The sequence below is a fragment of the Fistularia commersonii genome, chromosome 10 (assembly GCF_037954325.1).
Source record: "Fistularia commersonii isolate RoL2024-O1a breed Wild chromosome 10, RoL_Fcom_v1.0, whole genome shotgun sequence".
Classification (NCBI taxonomy): domain Eukaryota; kingdom Metazoa; phylum Chordata; class Actinopteri; order Syngnathiformes; family Fistulariidae; genus Fistularia; species Fistularia commersonii.
In genome coordinates, this window is record NC_141293.1 from 18222943 (window position 1) to 18238947 (window position 16005).

The window sequence follows — 16005 nt, forward strand, 5'->3', positions numbered from 1 at the left end:
TGTTTTTGTTTTCAACCAATTTATTTTCCATGTTATTATACTATTTGTTCATTTTTTGTTTATCTTCTAGATAAGAAAATTCACACTTTCTCTTTTTACAAGCATATTAGCTGCTAATGTTTTCCACTGTTCCCGGTTTCATTTCACACAGAATTAGCCGTTTCAAACTAAATTTCGACATGAGCTGTTACTTAGGATTTCTTGCTAATAATGAAATACTTTCAAAAGTAAATCTTAGTTAAAATAAGATACTTTTGCACACTTCTTCACATGCTCATCAAGGAAACTGCATGATGCAAAGGTGGCTTGGCATCTATAAGACTAAAGAGAGGCCCTCAGGCATCAAAACTCAGTGATCCAGCATACAAGCAATAACCTGACAAATGTTTCCAGGTGCGCCGTAAATGAGACAATGAATTTCTGTGCGGGGCAGGTCTGCGATCCTGCTGAAACCTGCTCTAAATATCAAGCTCTACATTTTAATGCAGATATAAAGCCTGACCAGACGGTGTTAGAGCTCTGAGGGAAACACAAGCGATGTGAGATAATAGGAAAACGAGTGTTTTTTTTACATTTTTAACACAGTGCTTTTGACAGTTGAAATGACGCCTTGGCAGGTTCTGCGGGCGAGCAGAGCGTCCAATCCAGCGTTGAGGTCCCATCTCCATCCTGGCCCTGGGATTTCAGGTTATGACAGCACGGCGGCTCCAGACAGCGGCAGCATTTTCTCCCAGTCCTTCCAGAAAATGACACTGCGGCATCTGAACGCCAAGCTGGCATTTTACCTAAAGCAGGTGGGTGATGCACAAGGAGAGACAGCAGAGATGAAAGATTCCCATGAGTTTAAACAGCGCGAAATCATTACTTGTCCTATGTGATCATTAATTATTTAAGACCAAAAACAAAGGCAGTTTTCAAAAGACGGTCTTTTTTTTTTCATAGTTTTGCAATGAACTGGAAATAAAAGAAGTCTTAAAAGTGCTTGATATGACTTGTGCTTTATGATGGTGCTATATGAATAAAGTTAACTTATATTGATCTGAATAGAAAGAGATTTTTCCAGTGTTATGCAGCTTAAGATGCCATTTCAATACAAATAAACTTTGAATAAACATCCGTAATTGATATGAGGAGTAATAAAGCCATAAAATGATGGTTGGATATAATATAGCGGCAAATAGCGGAGTAAAAATGATGTTCTGGTCTTGATTTTATGTAGCTCAGCAAAGGCGAAAAAGGATGTATTTCATTACTTGATGGTTATAATTTGCAGGTTCACGAGCTTGAGTCCGCCAACTGGCTGCTGGAGTGTCGGATTCAGCAGCGGTTGAGAAAGAAATCTCCAGAAAAGCACAAAAAACTGGAGGGACACCTGAGGACGGCATCACAACTGCAGGACCGGGTCAGTTTTCAGTAGAATATCTACAATATTGCAATCACTTCTGGCGGATTGTTCTTGTTTTATTTCAATCCAGCACCAAATACTTCATTCACAACAGTTGGGATGAATTCATTCTTTTTTTTTTTCTGCAAGCTTAATCATTTGTTATGATCTTTTTGTTCAAGGGAATTCTTCCTCCTCTTCGGTGGGTACAATGGTTCCCCTTGAGGGACGTCAGACAAAACAGCCCAATTAAAACCAAAAATGTAACTGAACAGCTGCATGAAACAGGAAATGATTTATCAGTCAGATTTTTGCCTTCAAGATCCACATAATTGCAAACTGAAACAAAGGTAAATCATTTTTTTGCATTGATAGGAATCATTTATGTTGAGTATTATCAATACTTAACACTATGATCACACAATATGGTTTATCTTTTGACGCCTTTTTGACTGCGTTCGGCTTTTTAAGTCTTTGTCAGACTCGTCTCATCCTGCCTGGCCCTAAAAAAAGACCCCGAAGCTCCAGATGAGTCCAAACCAGTCTGGAATATGGATCTCATATCCTCAACAATTTCCTGACTTCAATTTTTCAATGACTGAATTTTAAATAGTGCCCGTCTCTGCCTGTCCATCTTGCATAAATATACAGTAAATCACCTCTAAATCCTGAAGGCGAGGCTTGTTATTGTTGAATCGCAGCTTAGCAGGCGTGGTGAGGATGAACAGGGTTGGTTTGTTTAAAGTAAACTGAAAAATCCAGCCCTGTGGCAATAAAGGAGGTGGATTTTAGAAAACCGGTGAAACTCAAAAAGGGATTGGATACGGATAAAAAAAACACCCTGAAATCCAATAAAAATCAGTTTCTTAATCATGAGTTGGAATTGTCATTTTTTCCCGGTTGAATTGTTTTCAAAACTAACCCCTTTATAGTTTTTAAGGTCAAAAAGAAAATACCGGCGGCAGGTTGACAAATAATGTACAAGAATAAATCTACTACATTATCATGACAGATATTTTTCTGTTTTGTATGGAAGCGAGTGGGAAGAAGGGCGATATAAAAATGATCAGAAAACAGATTGCTATGTGCAAAAATAAAGGCAATTTTTTTTCATACGTATCTAAAATCGCGGCATCATTTTCTGCTTCAAAATCTTTTGAAAAATCTTTCTGGCAAAACGTATCCCATTTTGGTCCAAATCAAATCATGTCCCACATAATCCTCATGAACTGACGTGTTGTTATGAGAGTGTCAGTCAAGAGAAAGAAGAACCGATTCCATCACGTCATCATATTTTAGCGCTGCAAAAACATAATCCGGTGTTCAACAGGCCCCTTTGTTGAAAAGAAAGCCGGCGATTAATAAAAGATTATGGTTGTTTTTGGAGGAGAAGTTACTGAAAAATGAAGTGAAAAGTATTCAGTGTTTGTTTGTTAATGTTTTCATTATCCATTCTATTTTAACTGTGTTTCGATGGCGTTAAATGTAAATATCAGAATAACATTTTTCCGTGTGTCTACCGAAGGTCAGCGAAAGCACTGCGGCTCAGGGACGGATAAAATTGCAAATTCTAGCTTTGCAGCTTCAAACCTTTGACCTCAATGCCAGGTATGCACACGCTTGCACACACACACACACCCACACACACACGTGTTACCATTGAAAAGTGCGTACTCGTCATCCCCTGCAGGTGTGAAAAAGAGAAGGCTCGTCGTTGTCGTCTAGAGGAGGAGCTTCAAAACCTGCAGCGGCTGGAGGTGGAGCTGCGGTCGAAGATCTTGCCGAGGCTGCGCCGCCGTCTCAGCTGTCAAACGCAACACCTGGCGGATCTTCAGATCCAACACCAACAGGTGTGACATCTGTAAACGCTTACCTTGATGATAATGTGACGATGCTTCTCCTGACCACTTCCTGTCCGTCTGCATAGGATGTGCATTGTCTCCGGGTGAGAGCATCAGAGGCCGTTACCGTGGAGATGCAGCCCATCCCGCATTTGAGCCTGAAACAGCACCTGGATAGTCAGAGGAAGAGGGCCGATGTGGTGCAATGGTTAAACAATCAGGTCGGGCTCCGTTTTGAACCACCGGATTCTTTAACTGCTCTGTTATCGCAGCTTGTTAATGCATCGTCTCGGCAGGTTCATGAGTATAAGGAGCCGCCGATGACCTTTGACCCCACGGCAGAGGTCGTAGACCTACGAGGGGTGTTGGGAGGTCTGGAAGAGGAGCTACTGCGACACCAGAACCAGGCAAGAGCAAATAAAAAATAGTAATACAGGGTTTGTTTGCCTGACTTTCCCCAGGATTTGCAATCTAGCAGAATTTGCATTGGTCAGCGCTTTTTGGGGCACGGTCGGTGTGGCTAGTCAGTACAGAAATCTGTGTGTGTGTGTGGGAGGTGTAAAGACCCAAATCGGCCAGTGTGTGTGTGAGAGACTCAACCCAACCGCAAACATATGTAGACAACGGCCAATGAGAGAGAGGAGGCGGGAGACAGGAAGTAGAAAAAATTCAGAGGAATATCAAAACAACGATGGTGAAATCTGTCATAAATAAATATCTGTCATGAAATTTATTATGTGTCCAAGTCTTTTTCAAATCTGTTACTGCAGGGAAAGTTGTGTCGTGCATCACCAGCTTAAGATCAGTTTGGTTGAGTTTACCTGCTTTGACCAGCAGGAGCCTCGTCACCGATGAAAACTCAGAAAAGGAAAATAAATTTCTCAAAGGCAGTGTGAAAACATTTCAGACATATTTTGGATAATGCCATGATATATAAGGAAAATTTGACAGTATTTCAGAAATGACAGAGAAAAAAATGTATGTTTTTGGTAAAGACTATGTCGGAAATCAGCGCAACATTTCAGGAAGTACAACAACATCTTAGAACACGCAACAATTACATTACATTACATTTGGCAGACGCTTTTATCCAAAGCGACTTACAATAGAGGACATAAGCACTGCAAATAACACTTGCAAATACAAGATGCACAGGAAATATACAGAACAGTAAGCTGGGGTTAGTTTTTTTTTTTTTAAAGACAAAAACATACACATACGTACACACACACTGCATAGCCTAACTTGATGCCTAACCTGATCTGGGGCGCAGTAAAAAGTCCTGAAAGAGAAAAGTTTTTACCTGTTTCTTGAGGGTTGAGAGAGATGATGCTGGTCTTGTTGCTTCCGGAAGTTTGTTCCACCACTGAGGTAGTAGAACTGAGAACAGTTTTGCCTGAGATCGCTTAGAGCGAGCAAAAGGTACTGCGAGTAGGTTTGTATTAGAGGAACGCAGCTCTCTGCCGGGAACAGAAGGTCTTATCATTTCGGTCAGATATGCTGGACCTGTTCCTGAGGTGGTTTGAATGCCAGGGTCAGAGCCTTGTGCTTGATCCTGTATATTTCCTGTGCATCTTGTATTTGCAAGTGTATTTGCAGTCCCTATGTCCTCTATTGTAAGTCGCTTTGGATAAAAGTGTCTGCCAAATGCAATGTAATGTAATGTAATGTAATGTAATGTAATGTAATAATCCTGTCAGCTACTGGTAGCCGGTGCAACTGGATGAACAGAGGTGTAACATGAGCCCTTTTGGGTTGAGTGAAACAATATTTTGGAAAAACACAACATATCTGAAAACAGATTCATGTTGGAGGCATCTTAAAAACCACAAGAACTTTAGAAAACACTTTGCAACTGAAAGGGCAGCATTATATTACATCCTTTGGATGCATCCGGCTGGCAACGACAGGCTGTTTTCCACAAAAGGGCGCTCGCGTCTCGGTTCTTTTTGTCTGCAGGCAGCTCTGGAGGAGGCATTAGCGCAGGACAGGGCCGAGTCTGTTGTCCTGCAGCTGCTCGACCTGCAGCGGGTGGCCGATGCACTCTGCAGGGATCTGGACTCGGTCCTGGAGGCCGTGGCCCGCCGGTTCGCTGAGAATCAGATGCTGGCTGATGTCAACGGCACGCTTGAAGATGAGATTCTGGACCACAGGAGACTTCTGGATGGACTGGACCAGCAGTGGTGAGAGATTTGTAATATGACAGTTAGTTTGCACACTTATCAGTCCACTCAAACAAAAATTACAGGTATTATTATTAATTATTTTGAGCATTTCGTTCTATTGCATTTCTGAGCAACACTAGACGTCAATTAACATCAGAAAAATACCATCTCTGTGTTGGACGGATAAATCTTATAGTCCATCACGTGCGTTCAAACAAATATCTGGCCATTCATAATGTTGCTTACAATGTAAACCTGTGAGTCAAATGTCCAAAGAAACAAACATCAACTAAAGAAAAGCAAACATTTGTTAATGTGAATGCTGTCACAAGAACCACAGGAAGCTGAGGATGTTTTTGCCTAAATGCGTTACTCCAAATGTAACAACTGGTTAAATCTACAGGGATAACGTGAAGTCAGCTTATTGGCGTTTATTTATTATTATTTATAGCACCAAATACTGCTCTCTGATCACAAATCCTGGTGAAGTTATTTTTTGCGCAACTTAATTTACGGCGTAAATTTAACAGCACATACATTTTGATTTCCAACGTATTAATCTATTGACTGTATCTTAAGGCATCCGAAGTTATGTAATTTTACATGAATTAGAATAATGTTATCAAATTGATGCAATACTATACTGATTGATGAAGAGTCCAAATCAAAATGACAGGAAATTATACCATGATGTTGTGACGGTTTAAACATCTGAATAAAAAACAGAATACATGTTGAAATCTAGAGAAATATTGCTTTTTAAGGGCTGCATTGATTGTGAAATAATTCAATTATTTTGATACACATGGTCATCAAACCCATAAATATAGAATTGTGTACTTTAGTCCCTTGAAAAAAATAATTCCAATTTTTTTCCCCTGCCATTTGTCTTCTATCCACAGGGTCTCAAAGATCAATCCTGCGTCCAATTGCAATTCTTACAGCGCCGCTGCCGTCAGGAAAATCGTCCAGAGAGACGAAACAAACAATACTGATGGGGAAAAAGTCAGAAAGTGGATCGCTCAGACAGTTTCTAAAGGTTTCGACCAAAACGATACTTTTCCCTGCCCGATCTCAGACGGGCTGATCACAGTTCTTCCGTTGGGCGACGAGAACAAGACCTCGGTAGGGATGTCGACTGACAGCGCAAATGCGACTGGCATGATTCACCAGTTTGAAAACGAGGGAGTAGCTGCCTCCGGTTGGGACTCTACGGTTGCCGGTCCAATCTGCACCGTGGAAAAGAAAAGCTACCCTCAAGATCACAATGTACTGAACAACTCGACTCAGAAAATCGGGGATGTTGGCAAGGGATGCGTCGCTTCTTCTTCTGAGACAGAAGCCGATGCCAAAGCACCCTGCTGTGCCAGGATGGATGTTGCTCTGGGTTTTACGCTCTGTGGAAAAAACAAAGAAATTTGTGGACAGGAGGATGAACGGCTTGAGGTCGAACCGACTCTGCATGACGGCAAGCAAAACTCAGAGGATTCAGAGCCTGGTGTTTCACCCTGTAGCCCAAACAGTGACGAAATTACAAGAGAACGTCATCCCACAAGTACAGAGATGCTGCTGAAAGAAGAATTTCAGTTAAACGACATGGATTTAGTCAATTGTGTCCAAGAGACCAATGGGCCTTTAGTGGTTCCTTATGATATTTACAACAAGACTGACAACAAACCAGAAGTTGAATTTATATACGCTAGAAAATCATCTTCAAGTCCAAAACTGTTTGTAAGTCTGACCGATTCTGGTGTAGCCTTGAGTACATCGGACTCTGAGGGGTTTTTGAGCCCAACTGAACTTGATGTATTTCCAAGTCCAACAGTGCCATCTACCTGTTTGACATTCACGCAAAACGAAAGCCCAGCAAAGGCTGAGGTATCAGTCACTCTGACGGATCACGTCTTTTGTCCACTTGGTCTTGAAGACGATGTGAGAAGTCCCGACTCACTCATGAGTCCGAATGACCAAGAGTTGTGCTTAAGCGCAAAGCGGTTGGAGGCTTTCAGTCCAGAAGAAGCCAAGACATGTATGAGTCCTGATCGGAAGGAAGACGATAATGCATGGCTGATGCAGACCAGCGTATCTGTGAAGCCAGTTGAGAAATCTATTCTATTATCGAAAGAATCCAGAACGTCCCCTTCGTTTGATGGTGAAGTAACTTTGTCAGAAGATGCCAGAAATGAAAATGTCAGCATTTCTGTAAAAGACGAGAATACTGAAGGATTTGGCTCATCTGAAGACGATGACACAGCATCAAATCAAATGAGTACCAGAAATCCAGAATGTCAGAATATAGAAGAAAGCAGGGAACAGCGTGGTTTGGAAGGTCTTTGCGGGAAAAATGGGAGTAGTGTTTGTAGAAGTCGAGATGTGATTGACATTCTCCCAATTCACACAAACAGTGGAAGTTATGTTGCTGAAGGTATGTCAAGTGATGTTGCAGATAGCTTCAAAAGCATTTCTATGAGGTCCTCCTTGACCATGAACGGTGACAGAGAGGCTGTTGCAACTTTACTGGTGCCAAAGAGGCATGGCATCGTGGAGTGTATGAGCTATGATGGCAGTAATGGATATAAGAGTATGGGCTTACCTAACAAAGGGAGTAGAGGGAGTTCACCAGAGGCCAAGATCCCTTTGACAAGCTCACCAGAAACAGGTCGGTTTGGAAGTAAAGGGAGTAGAGAGTGGATGGTCTATGGCGGCCTTGTTGGGCAAAAGAGTGTAAGGTCACCACAAAACTACAGTGAAGAGAGTTCTTCAAAGTGTATAAGTCCTGTAACCAGTCAGTTTGGAATCAGAGGAAGACGAGAGTGGACGGTTGATGGTCTCAAATCTGCCAGCAATCACTTTTCTAATAAAGCAAGTAAAGAAAGTCCAGTGCTGTTCTTACCCAAAGCAACAAGCCCATTGGGATCACAGAAGTTTGGGAGCGGATCCAGCAATGAACTGAGGGTTTATGAGGGGAAAACTGAATTTAGCAGCAATGTGTACATGCCCAATGCAGAAAAGGCAAGACGTCCAGAACTCCTTGGAGTACAGAACTTCAATAACAGAGGCAGAACTACTGGGAGCACCAGATGTTTGAGTAGTGCCAGTATAGATAGCAGTGTGCCTGCTACAATCAGCACAACTGGGAGCCACATGGTTGTCGGTCGTAGACCCAATAGTGCTGGGAGTGCTGGAAGACTCAGTCCCCACTCTGGGGTCATTGCCCTTGGGCACAGCAGTGGAGATCGCAGTGGTCGGTTGAGTTGCACAGGCAGCGGGAGCAAACTTTGCAACTCATTTGGGAATGCCAGCTCTACAAGGTTTTCCAGCTCTTGCAGCGACGATTGGAAGCCCGTTTACTCCTCGGCTAATGGACGAAGAAGCAGCGCAGAGAGCGGAGTGAGACCGAGCAGATGGGGGGGGACGAACGTCCTCGGAGCCCCGAGCCCCAGGAGGAGCTCCAGCCTCGGTGGCGGAAGCGGGAGTCGTATGAGCGGTTCGACGCTTGGTGGCAATCGGACGAGGAATTGTTCCAAATTCAGTTCCACCGGTGGCGGCGACGGACTCAGAGCTGGAGGGAGAGCGAGGAGGTCCAGCAGCTCAGGGGGGATCAACAGTCCAGGAGGGAGGGTCATCACCAGCAACGACCGGCCTGGTAGTAGCAATGGCAGCAGAAGCGGCGACAATAAGGAAAGAATCAGCGTATGTAAGATGGCGGCGATCTCCATGTCAGCTGCAGGAAGGGAGCGGAGTCAAGAGAGACAAACTCAGCAAGGTAAACAAACATCACATCAACTAAAATCCAAATGTACAATTTCAAGCTCCAATCCACTTTTCTTTCCTTTTAACCAGGCACGTCGCCACGTTTGCAGCAATGGTTGATGGGATCATGAGTGCCGGTTAGCTTAGAGGGGAAGATTTGGAACATTTCTAAACTTAATTCACTTGTCAAGATCTCCAACGTACACAAAAACTTTGTTTTTTTTAAATGTCCACGTTACGAGTTATTGCAAGCATTTGAAAAGGGTTGATCTGTTTTCTGCACTATAATTTTTCTTAAGTGTCTTCATATAGCAGTTGCATAATAATTTTTGCCTACATCAGGGGTCGGCAACCCGTAACACCCAAAGAGCCATTTGGACCCGGTTTCCTTGGAAAAGAAAACACTGGGAGCCGCGATTACTTTTTGATGTCTAAAATAAAGGTACCACTGTATATATTGCTTTTTATTACCTTTACACTTTGTATAAACAAGTGTGTAGTGTGTTGCTTCTGAAATTCACAAAGTATTACAGAGAAAATTACATTTTATTTATGTAATGAACTCATTTTGAGCTTTGGAATTTCAGAGCGTGTAGCGGAGCCTTGACCCGAATTTTAAAAATAAATCGGGAAAAAAAATCACTGTGTCAGTAAACAATAAAAAATAAATACTTGCAAAATTTCGTCATAAATATTTATTTTACCTGGTTTATGGGACTTCTGCTCCTGAACTTCTGCGCACAGCATCTGCAAATCGGGACTTTACCGGCTTCCACGAGTGTGACGTTATTTTTAGCGGCGAAAAATGATAAATATAATTTCATTTAATATTTCAAGATCACAATAATCTTCCAACTTAGAACTAAAAGTTAAAAAAAGGAACTAACACTAATGAAATACACTTCAATTAAATATTTATAATTTATTTTCCCAAGCCACTCGGCGCCGCAGTGTAAAGATGGGCTATACTGAGCTGAGCATTCACTAAACGATAAGATCATGCTACTGGCATTTTTTTAAGTTGGATAACACATTTTTATTCAAAATGAATTACAACTTTATCAATTGGGATCCCTCCTGCTGCGTGCACAGAGCTAATGACCAAGCAATAGCGCCCATCTGTTTTTGGAACGTTGTCCTTTATCACTTTGTGCTTTTAGAAAAAAAAATTGGACTATTTGTTAGTCAATTAAAGTGGGGTTGTGGATTCTTTTTAAATAATAAATAAAATTAAATTGTGCGGAGTTGCATGGTGTGAACAAGCTAGCGGACATATTTTCACATTTTTGTCCAATGAATGTATATAATGATCATACTTAAAAATACTTTGTACCTTGTTTTTTTGAATCGGTGTTCTTTTGATTCAGCTGCAGAGTATTTTGCCTCCAATAAATAAACTAATTTGTGTATCTCTGAGTCATGACATCTACCTTTCTGTTGTATCTAAATCTGCTTTATCTTATTTTCTGTTTGTTAATTTGGTTTTCAAAAAAAAAAAAATCCCGCTGATACTCAACATTTTAGCAGATAGTCATATTGTGACCACAAGAGGGAGCTTCTTAAAGTCTTTACATTTTGAGATAGAATTTGAAAATATTTAATTATATGAATCATGAATATATGATCTTAATTAATGTATTTTAAAAACTTTACCATAAAAAAAAAAGTATCTCAAAGAAAGAGTTTTAGCTATTCAACATCTCAATAAGAAATGTATCACACACTATAAAAAGTCAAATGTTGGATCAATTTGGAGGAATTTGCAACATCTTCATTGTAAACTTGAATGAATAACTGATAAAAATTTTGACACGTTTTCAAAAATGTAATCGTAACAGAATATAGTTACAGGAATGGAAAATTTAATCTTTATGTGAACACATTATTAAACCCAGAGTGCACGTACAGGACCGTCTCAGAAAATTAGAATACTGTGATAAAGTTCTTTATCATCTGTAATGCAATAAAAAAAAAAAAAAATTACGTTTTCATAATATTCTAACTGTAAGCCATAATCAGCAATATTAAAATAATACAAGGCTTGCAATATTTCAATTGATTTGTAATGAATCCAGAATGTAGGACATTTTTTTTTTTGTAATTGCACTACAGAAGATAAAGAACTTTATCACAATATTCTAATTTTCCGAGACAGTCCTGCAGATCGGTGGAATTCATAATGTGGCCACAGGGAGTCAGAAGACTCACATTGGCCAATTCAAAGGAGGGGGGACCAGGAAATGCTGTCCAACTCAACATCATTATGTTATTTCTTTAATAATTATTCAAAATCCTTTAGGTAAAAGATGACAAAAAAAATGTAAAAAAAAAAAAAAAATCAATAAATCTACATTCATCCAATTTCAGGCCTGGAGGAATCTAATCCAAAAGTAATTTTGCCTGCAAATTCTTGAATGTCTTCAGAGGAGTAAGGGCCATATTTAGTCCTCCATATTAAAAGAAACAACTTTTGTTATGCTTTACATACTTCCTCTGAAAGAGGTTTTCTATTCTGAATTTTTTCCCTGTCACTGAAAAAAAAAAAAAAAAAAAAAATCTTCCACCATCTGGACACTTCATGTAACATCCATACTTTTAATGTACTACATTGTAATAAACCTCGAGTGATATGCGCTCGGTGGTCTTGTTGCTGTGACTTTAAGACGACCGGCTTGTGTGAGGGGTCAGGCTGCGCTGCCCGGGCTGTGCGATGACGGAGGATCGGTGTGTGTTATGGCAACAAACAGTAGCCCGGCGTAGTGGAGTCTATTGTAAATAAAGCCATGTCCTATTCAGGAGGCAAAACCATCTGGTGCTTGAATGGGTACTGTAACATTACAATATAAAACACCTACTTGTCAAATTATAATATGATAAATATATATATATATATATTATAATAATCATACATATTATATTATACATTATGAAATGTAGCTAACTGTATTCTTTTTCTGCTTTGAGCATCTACATGAAAAAAGGCAAATTAACAGCCGCCATTTCAGAAACTACAGTGCCTATCATAAGTATTCGCCCCCTCGGATGTTTTACCCTTTTAGTGCTTTCATAAATCAATCATGGTCAATAAAATTTGGCTTTTTTAACACAAAAATTTATCGGAAAAATCTCTTTAATGTCAAAGTGAAAACAGATTTCTGTTTTCAGATTAATTACGCAAACAATTATATTTCTTTATATATTTTTATTTCATTGACATAACTTTGTAGAAATCTGTTTTCACTTATGTACTATATTTATACTATAAGGTTATGTTCCATCTAACTTCACCATTTTTAGTCGTTTATTTTTCAAAATCGCTAAAAAAAAAATCACATCTAGCGTTTAAATATGAAGAAGAGCCGTGCGGTGACACGGCAGCCAGCGGAGCCGCTATGGATTGCGCAATCATTCTGCTAACTGCGCTAGCATGCTATGCGGCTGAGACCGTATCGCTGTCTCTGTGGATGTCACTATTAAAATTTTCAAACACTTCAAGCACTAATATATGAACTAAATTTCTTACTTTAGCTGATGTGTATAATTTTTGTCGTCAACTGTAAGGTGTTTCTCTAAGTGAGGCACGCAGTGACGGTGCCTCATGCCAGGGGGCATCGCTGATCCCGGGGAGCCTTTTTACTACTCGGCTAAAGAATGATAGAATTTGCAATAGCAAGCTACTGTAAACAGTTAGGAAGTAAAGTGCAGCCGTCCAGTTATTTTTTTCCTCTTGCTTGGCTTTATTTCCAAAATGGAGGATTACATACTTGAAAGAATTTTCTAAACTTGACTTTCAGCAGGAGATAATAAGTAAGGGAAGATCTACGCCGGCGCTAACAGATTAGCTTCAGACTAGGAGACGGAAGACTCGGCCTTTTCAAACGGAGTGGTTCACATGAAAAGGCTGTGTGGATGTCCAGTAAGAAAGCACCTTTTCTGCTTTTCCTGGATTATTTTCTCAACTTCTTACAATCAAACATGAGCGGTCGGCCGCTCACACTGAAAGTCAAATCTCGCTAAAAACATTCGGGATGTCCAGGATAGATTTGGCTTTGAATGAACAGCAAAGACTCAACATCGGCATCCACAATGCTAAGCTAAAGGAAAACCGCTCAGCGCCGCATGGACTTCATTTATAAATAAAGGTAAGAGATAATAACCTTTTTTTTAATTTGCTTTTTTCTATGCTACAGTTTGTATATGTAAAGAATGCTGATATGATCTTTTAAACAAAACACGTTAACTGCTGCCAATAAAATTGTGAATAAGCTACTCCGTAGGGTTCATATGTTTGTAAATCTGACTGATGACGTCAGTGCCTCACCAGCCATGAACCTCACCTCACGTCTGTTACCAAGTATAAAGAATTTGAGAAAGCAATCCCTGATGTGTGGACAATTGACAGTAGATAGAATTCAGCAACTTGGAGGCAACGTCGTACCAGGAGAACCCCGAAGTTCAGAAGGTCTCACCCAGTATGGAAGGAATCCTGTAACCAGTCCTGCAGAGCAAACGAAGACAACGGTGCCCATAAACAGAGTTTGAAGTGACCTTACAGCAGGGGTCGGGAACCTTTTTGACTGGGAGAGCCACAAAAGCCAAATATTTCCTGATATGTTTCATCGAGAGCCATATTAACGTATTTTTAACACACAAAAAATGAAATATGTCTTACTTTTAGTGCGACCTCTGGTGCTGCATGGATTTGCTCAAAGTGCCGCTTTATATTTGACCGTTTCATCGATGCAATTTTATCATAGCATATTAGACATAACGCAGATCCAAATGCAAATTCCTCTGTCCACGCAGCCTGGAACGCACGGTAATCATCCTCTTTTTTTTCTTTGTCGCCATCTTTTCCGTTACGAGGGTTGATGACGTAGTTGGCTATTTGATAAAATTAATTTCTTCACCTTTACAATGACCCGGACGTGCTGGGAAGCCAACGGTTCCCAACCCGACCGACGGGGGACCCGTGAAATTTATCTTCAAAACTAATTTCTGTTTACTTTAAAATGACACAGTATGGGAAGAGGTAAAACAACAAATAAGTGAGATTTTAAAATGAAACAGACCAATTGATCCACAGCAATTTATTATGGGTACAGCATCAACAAGCGATTTAAGGAAAAAACAGGTGTTTTCGCTTAGAGTTCTTCTATTAGTTGCACATAAAATGATCCCAGTAAACTGGCTCAAACCCCACAAACCCACCCTGGATCAGTGGCATCAGAGGGTAAAGGATGGAAACTGCATGGAACGCATAACAGCAAACTTACGACTTCAGACAGACCTATATCTTAACAAATGGGCACCCATTAAAAAATATTTGGAGAGTCGAAGATATTATCTCTATTTGACTGAGTTAGATGTTTTTTTTTTTGTTTGTTTTTGTGTTTTATTTTTTTTTTAAATTTTTTTATTTTATCTTTTTTTTTTTTTTTTTTTTTGCGCACTAGTGAGGAAATAATTGACCTCTAAAGAATATTGTATAATGTGTATCTTGTCATGAGGTTTTGTAATAATGTGTGTGACTGTCAAGGAACTTGTTCTAATAAATGTTCCAAAAAAAAAAATAACACAGTATCATGAATAAATCTTCTTCTTCTTTCGGCTTTTCCCTTCAAGAGTCGCCACAGCAAATCAACTTTCTCCATCTAACCCTAAAATTATCATGAAGAAATATCACAAGTATTTTAAAATCAGTTCCAAACTGATTTTTTCTTTTTCAACTCAAAATTGTCCGTGAGCGATACGGCATCACCAGAAGAGCCATATACGGCTCGCCAGCCATGGGTTCCTGACCCCCGGCGTAAGTTTACCCAAACGTAGCTGTCTACGATAAGTTGGGCTTCGGCTACTAGCAGCGCTGAGATACAGCCGACATCTTCTTTACGTCACTAAGTAACTCAGTCTCATTCAGTGACCATTTAATTCATCACCTCGGACTTTTCTACAGTACTTTCAGTACTTTTTAATCCCCTGAAGATGTCCGACAAAAGAAAGGCAACTAGTACCGTTCATGGATCGTCTACTTAGAAGCAAAGGAGAGCGATTGATTTAAAAACCAAGCTTAAGATCATCAAGCAACATGAGTAAAAAAATCCAAACAATTGCTAGCAGCATGAATCAGACTCTGAATCGCTATCAGAATTGCTTTATTCACCAAGTCATTTTTGCTTTGGTTGGCAGTGCTAAACAGATAACATGTAGCGGGCGTTAAATAAATGAAAAATAAAAGTGAGACCAGGTTGATCGTGGTTGGTTGTGTAAAATGGGAAGTTGTGCAAAGCAGCGCGAGGTAGTGCGTTAGAAGGGTTGCGACGCTGTCGATGGGAAGAAACTTTTTTTGATTTTTTAATTTCGGACTCGATGATGGAGGCGTAGAGGTCCAACGGCGTTATTGATCGGCTGATAAAAAAGCAAAACCAATCATTTATATCTCTGTCCATAAAATGTGCTGTGAACGATAAGATTGAGAAAGAGAAGGACAATTTATTTTATGATACTAATAACAGAAGAGTTAATTTGTCTGATGATTCTCTTAAATCAACATTGAGGAGCAAAAGAATTTGAGGTAAAAGGAGTGATATCCATTGACATTAAGGAAATAGCTGATGTGTTTTGAACCTGTAGATGAACTTACATTAGATTTCCAAATAACTAGAAATAACAGTTGAATTTTTCCAATATCATAGGTGACAGTCAGGTTTTTTCCTTCAACGTTACATAGAGGTGATCAAATTTGATCGAGTGATTGAATCTAAATTTTGATCAGACTATTATTTCATTTCATTCCCTGCTAAAGAAGGGAGAATTTCACCGATCATGAAAACATCATGACATCAAACATTAATTCATCTGT

The 16005-nt window shown here is 39.9% G+C and overlaps 3 protein-coding genes across 3 annotated transcripts; all 3 read left to right on the plus strand.

Moving 5' to 3' along the window:
* The first annotated feature begins 555 nt into the window (after positions 1-555).
* On the plus strand, positions 556-1428 carry LOC147230705 (keratin, type I cytoskeletal 18-like). The gene is made up of 2 exons (XM_086153148.1): positions 556-794; positions 1274-1428. Exons 1-2 carry the CDS (start codon positions 603-605, stop codon positions 1415-1417), a joined length of 336 nt encoding a protein of 111 aa, XP_086009274.1. The 5' UTR covers positions 556-602; the 3' UTR covers positions 1418-1428.
* Positions 1429-2104: 676 nt separating this feature from the next.
* Positions 2105-4301, plus strand: LOC147230706 (uncharacterized). Its single transcript, XM_086154457.1, has 5 exons — positions 2105-2113; positions 2910-2992; positions 3075-3234; positions 3312-3446; positions 3522-4301. Exons 1-5 carry the CDS (start codon positions 2105-2107, stop codon positions 3651-3653), a joined length of 519 nt encoding a protein of 172 aa, XP_086010583.1. The 3' UTR covers positions 3654-4301.
* A 774-nt stretch (positions 4302-5075) lies between these two features.
* On the plus strand, positions 5076-10554 carry LOC147230707 (uncharacterized). The gene is made up of 3 exons (XM_086154193.1): positions 5076-5408; positions 6293-9156; positions 9234-10554. The coding sequence occupies exons 1-3, from the start codon at positions 5113-5115 to the stop codon at positions 9272-9274; spliced, it is 3201 nt and encodes a 1066-aa protein (XP_086010319.1). The 5' UTR covers positions 5076-5112; the 3' UTR covers positions 9275-10554.
* Positions 10555-16005: the final 5451 nt, after the last annotated feature.

Bases quoted from the DNA above. Each gene is read 5' to 3' on its own strand.
- LOC147230705 (XM_086153148.1), top strand. From the start codon at position 603: ATGACGCCTTGGCAGGTTCTGCGGGCGAGCAGAGCGTCCAATCCAGCG. The intron at 795-1,273 runs GTGGGTGATGCA...TATAATTTGCAG, and splicing joins TGGCATTTTACCTAAAGCAG to GTTCACGAGCTTGAGTCCGC.
- LOC147230706 (XM_086154457.1), top strand. The intron at 3,235-3,311 runs GTGTGACATCTG...CCGTCTGCATAG, and splicing joins TTCAGATCCAACACCAACAG to GATGTGCATTGTCTCCGGGT. The intron at 3,447-3,521 runs GTCGGGCTCCGT...TCGTCTCGGCAG, and splicing joins TGCAATGGTTAAACAATCAG to GTTCATGAGTATAAGGAGCC.
- LOC147230707 (XM_086154193.1), top strand. From the start codon at position 5,113: ATGCATCCGGCTGGCAACGACAGGCTGTTTTCCACAAAAGGGCGCTCG. The intron at 5,409-6,292 runs GTGAGAGATTTG...TTCTATCCACAG, and splicing joins GATGGACTGGACCAGCAGTG to GGTCTCAAAGATCAATCCTG. The intron at 9,157-9,233 runs GTAAACAAACAT...CCTTTTAACCAG, and splicing joins AGAGAGACAAACTCAGCAAG to GCACGTCGCCACGTTTGCAG.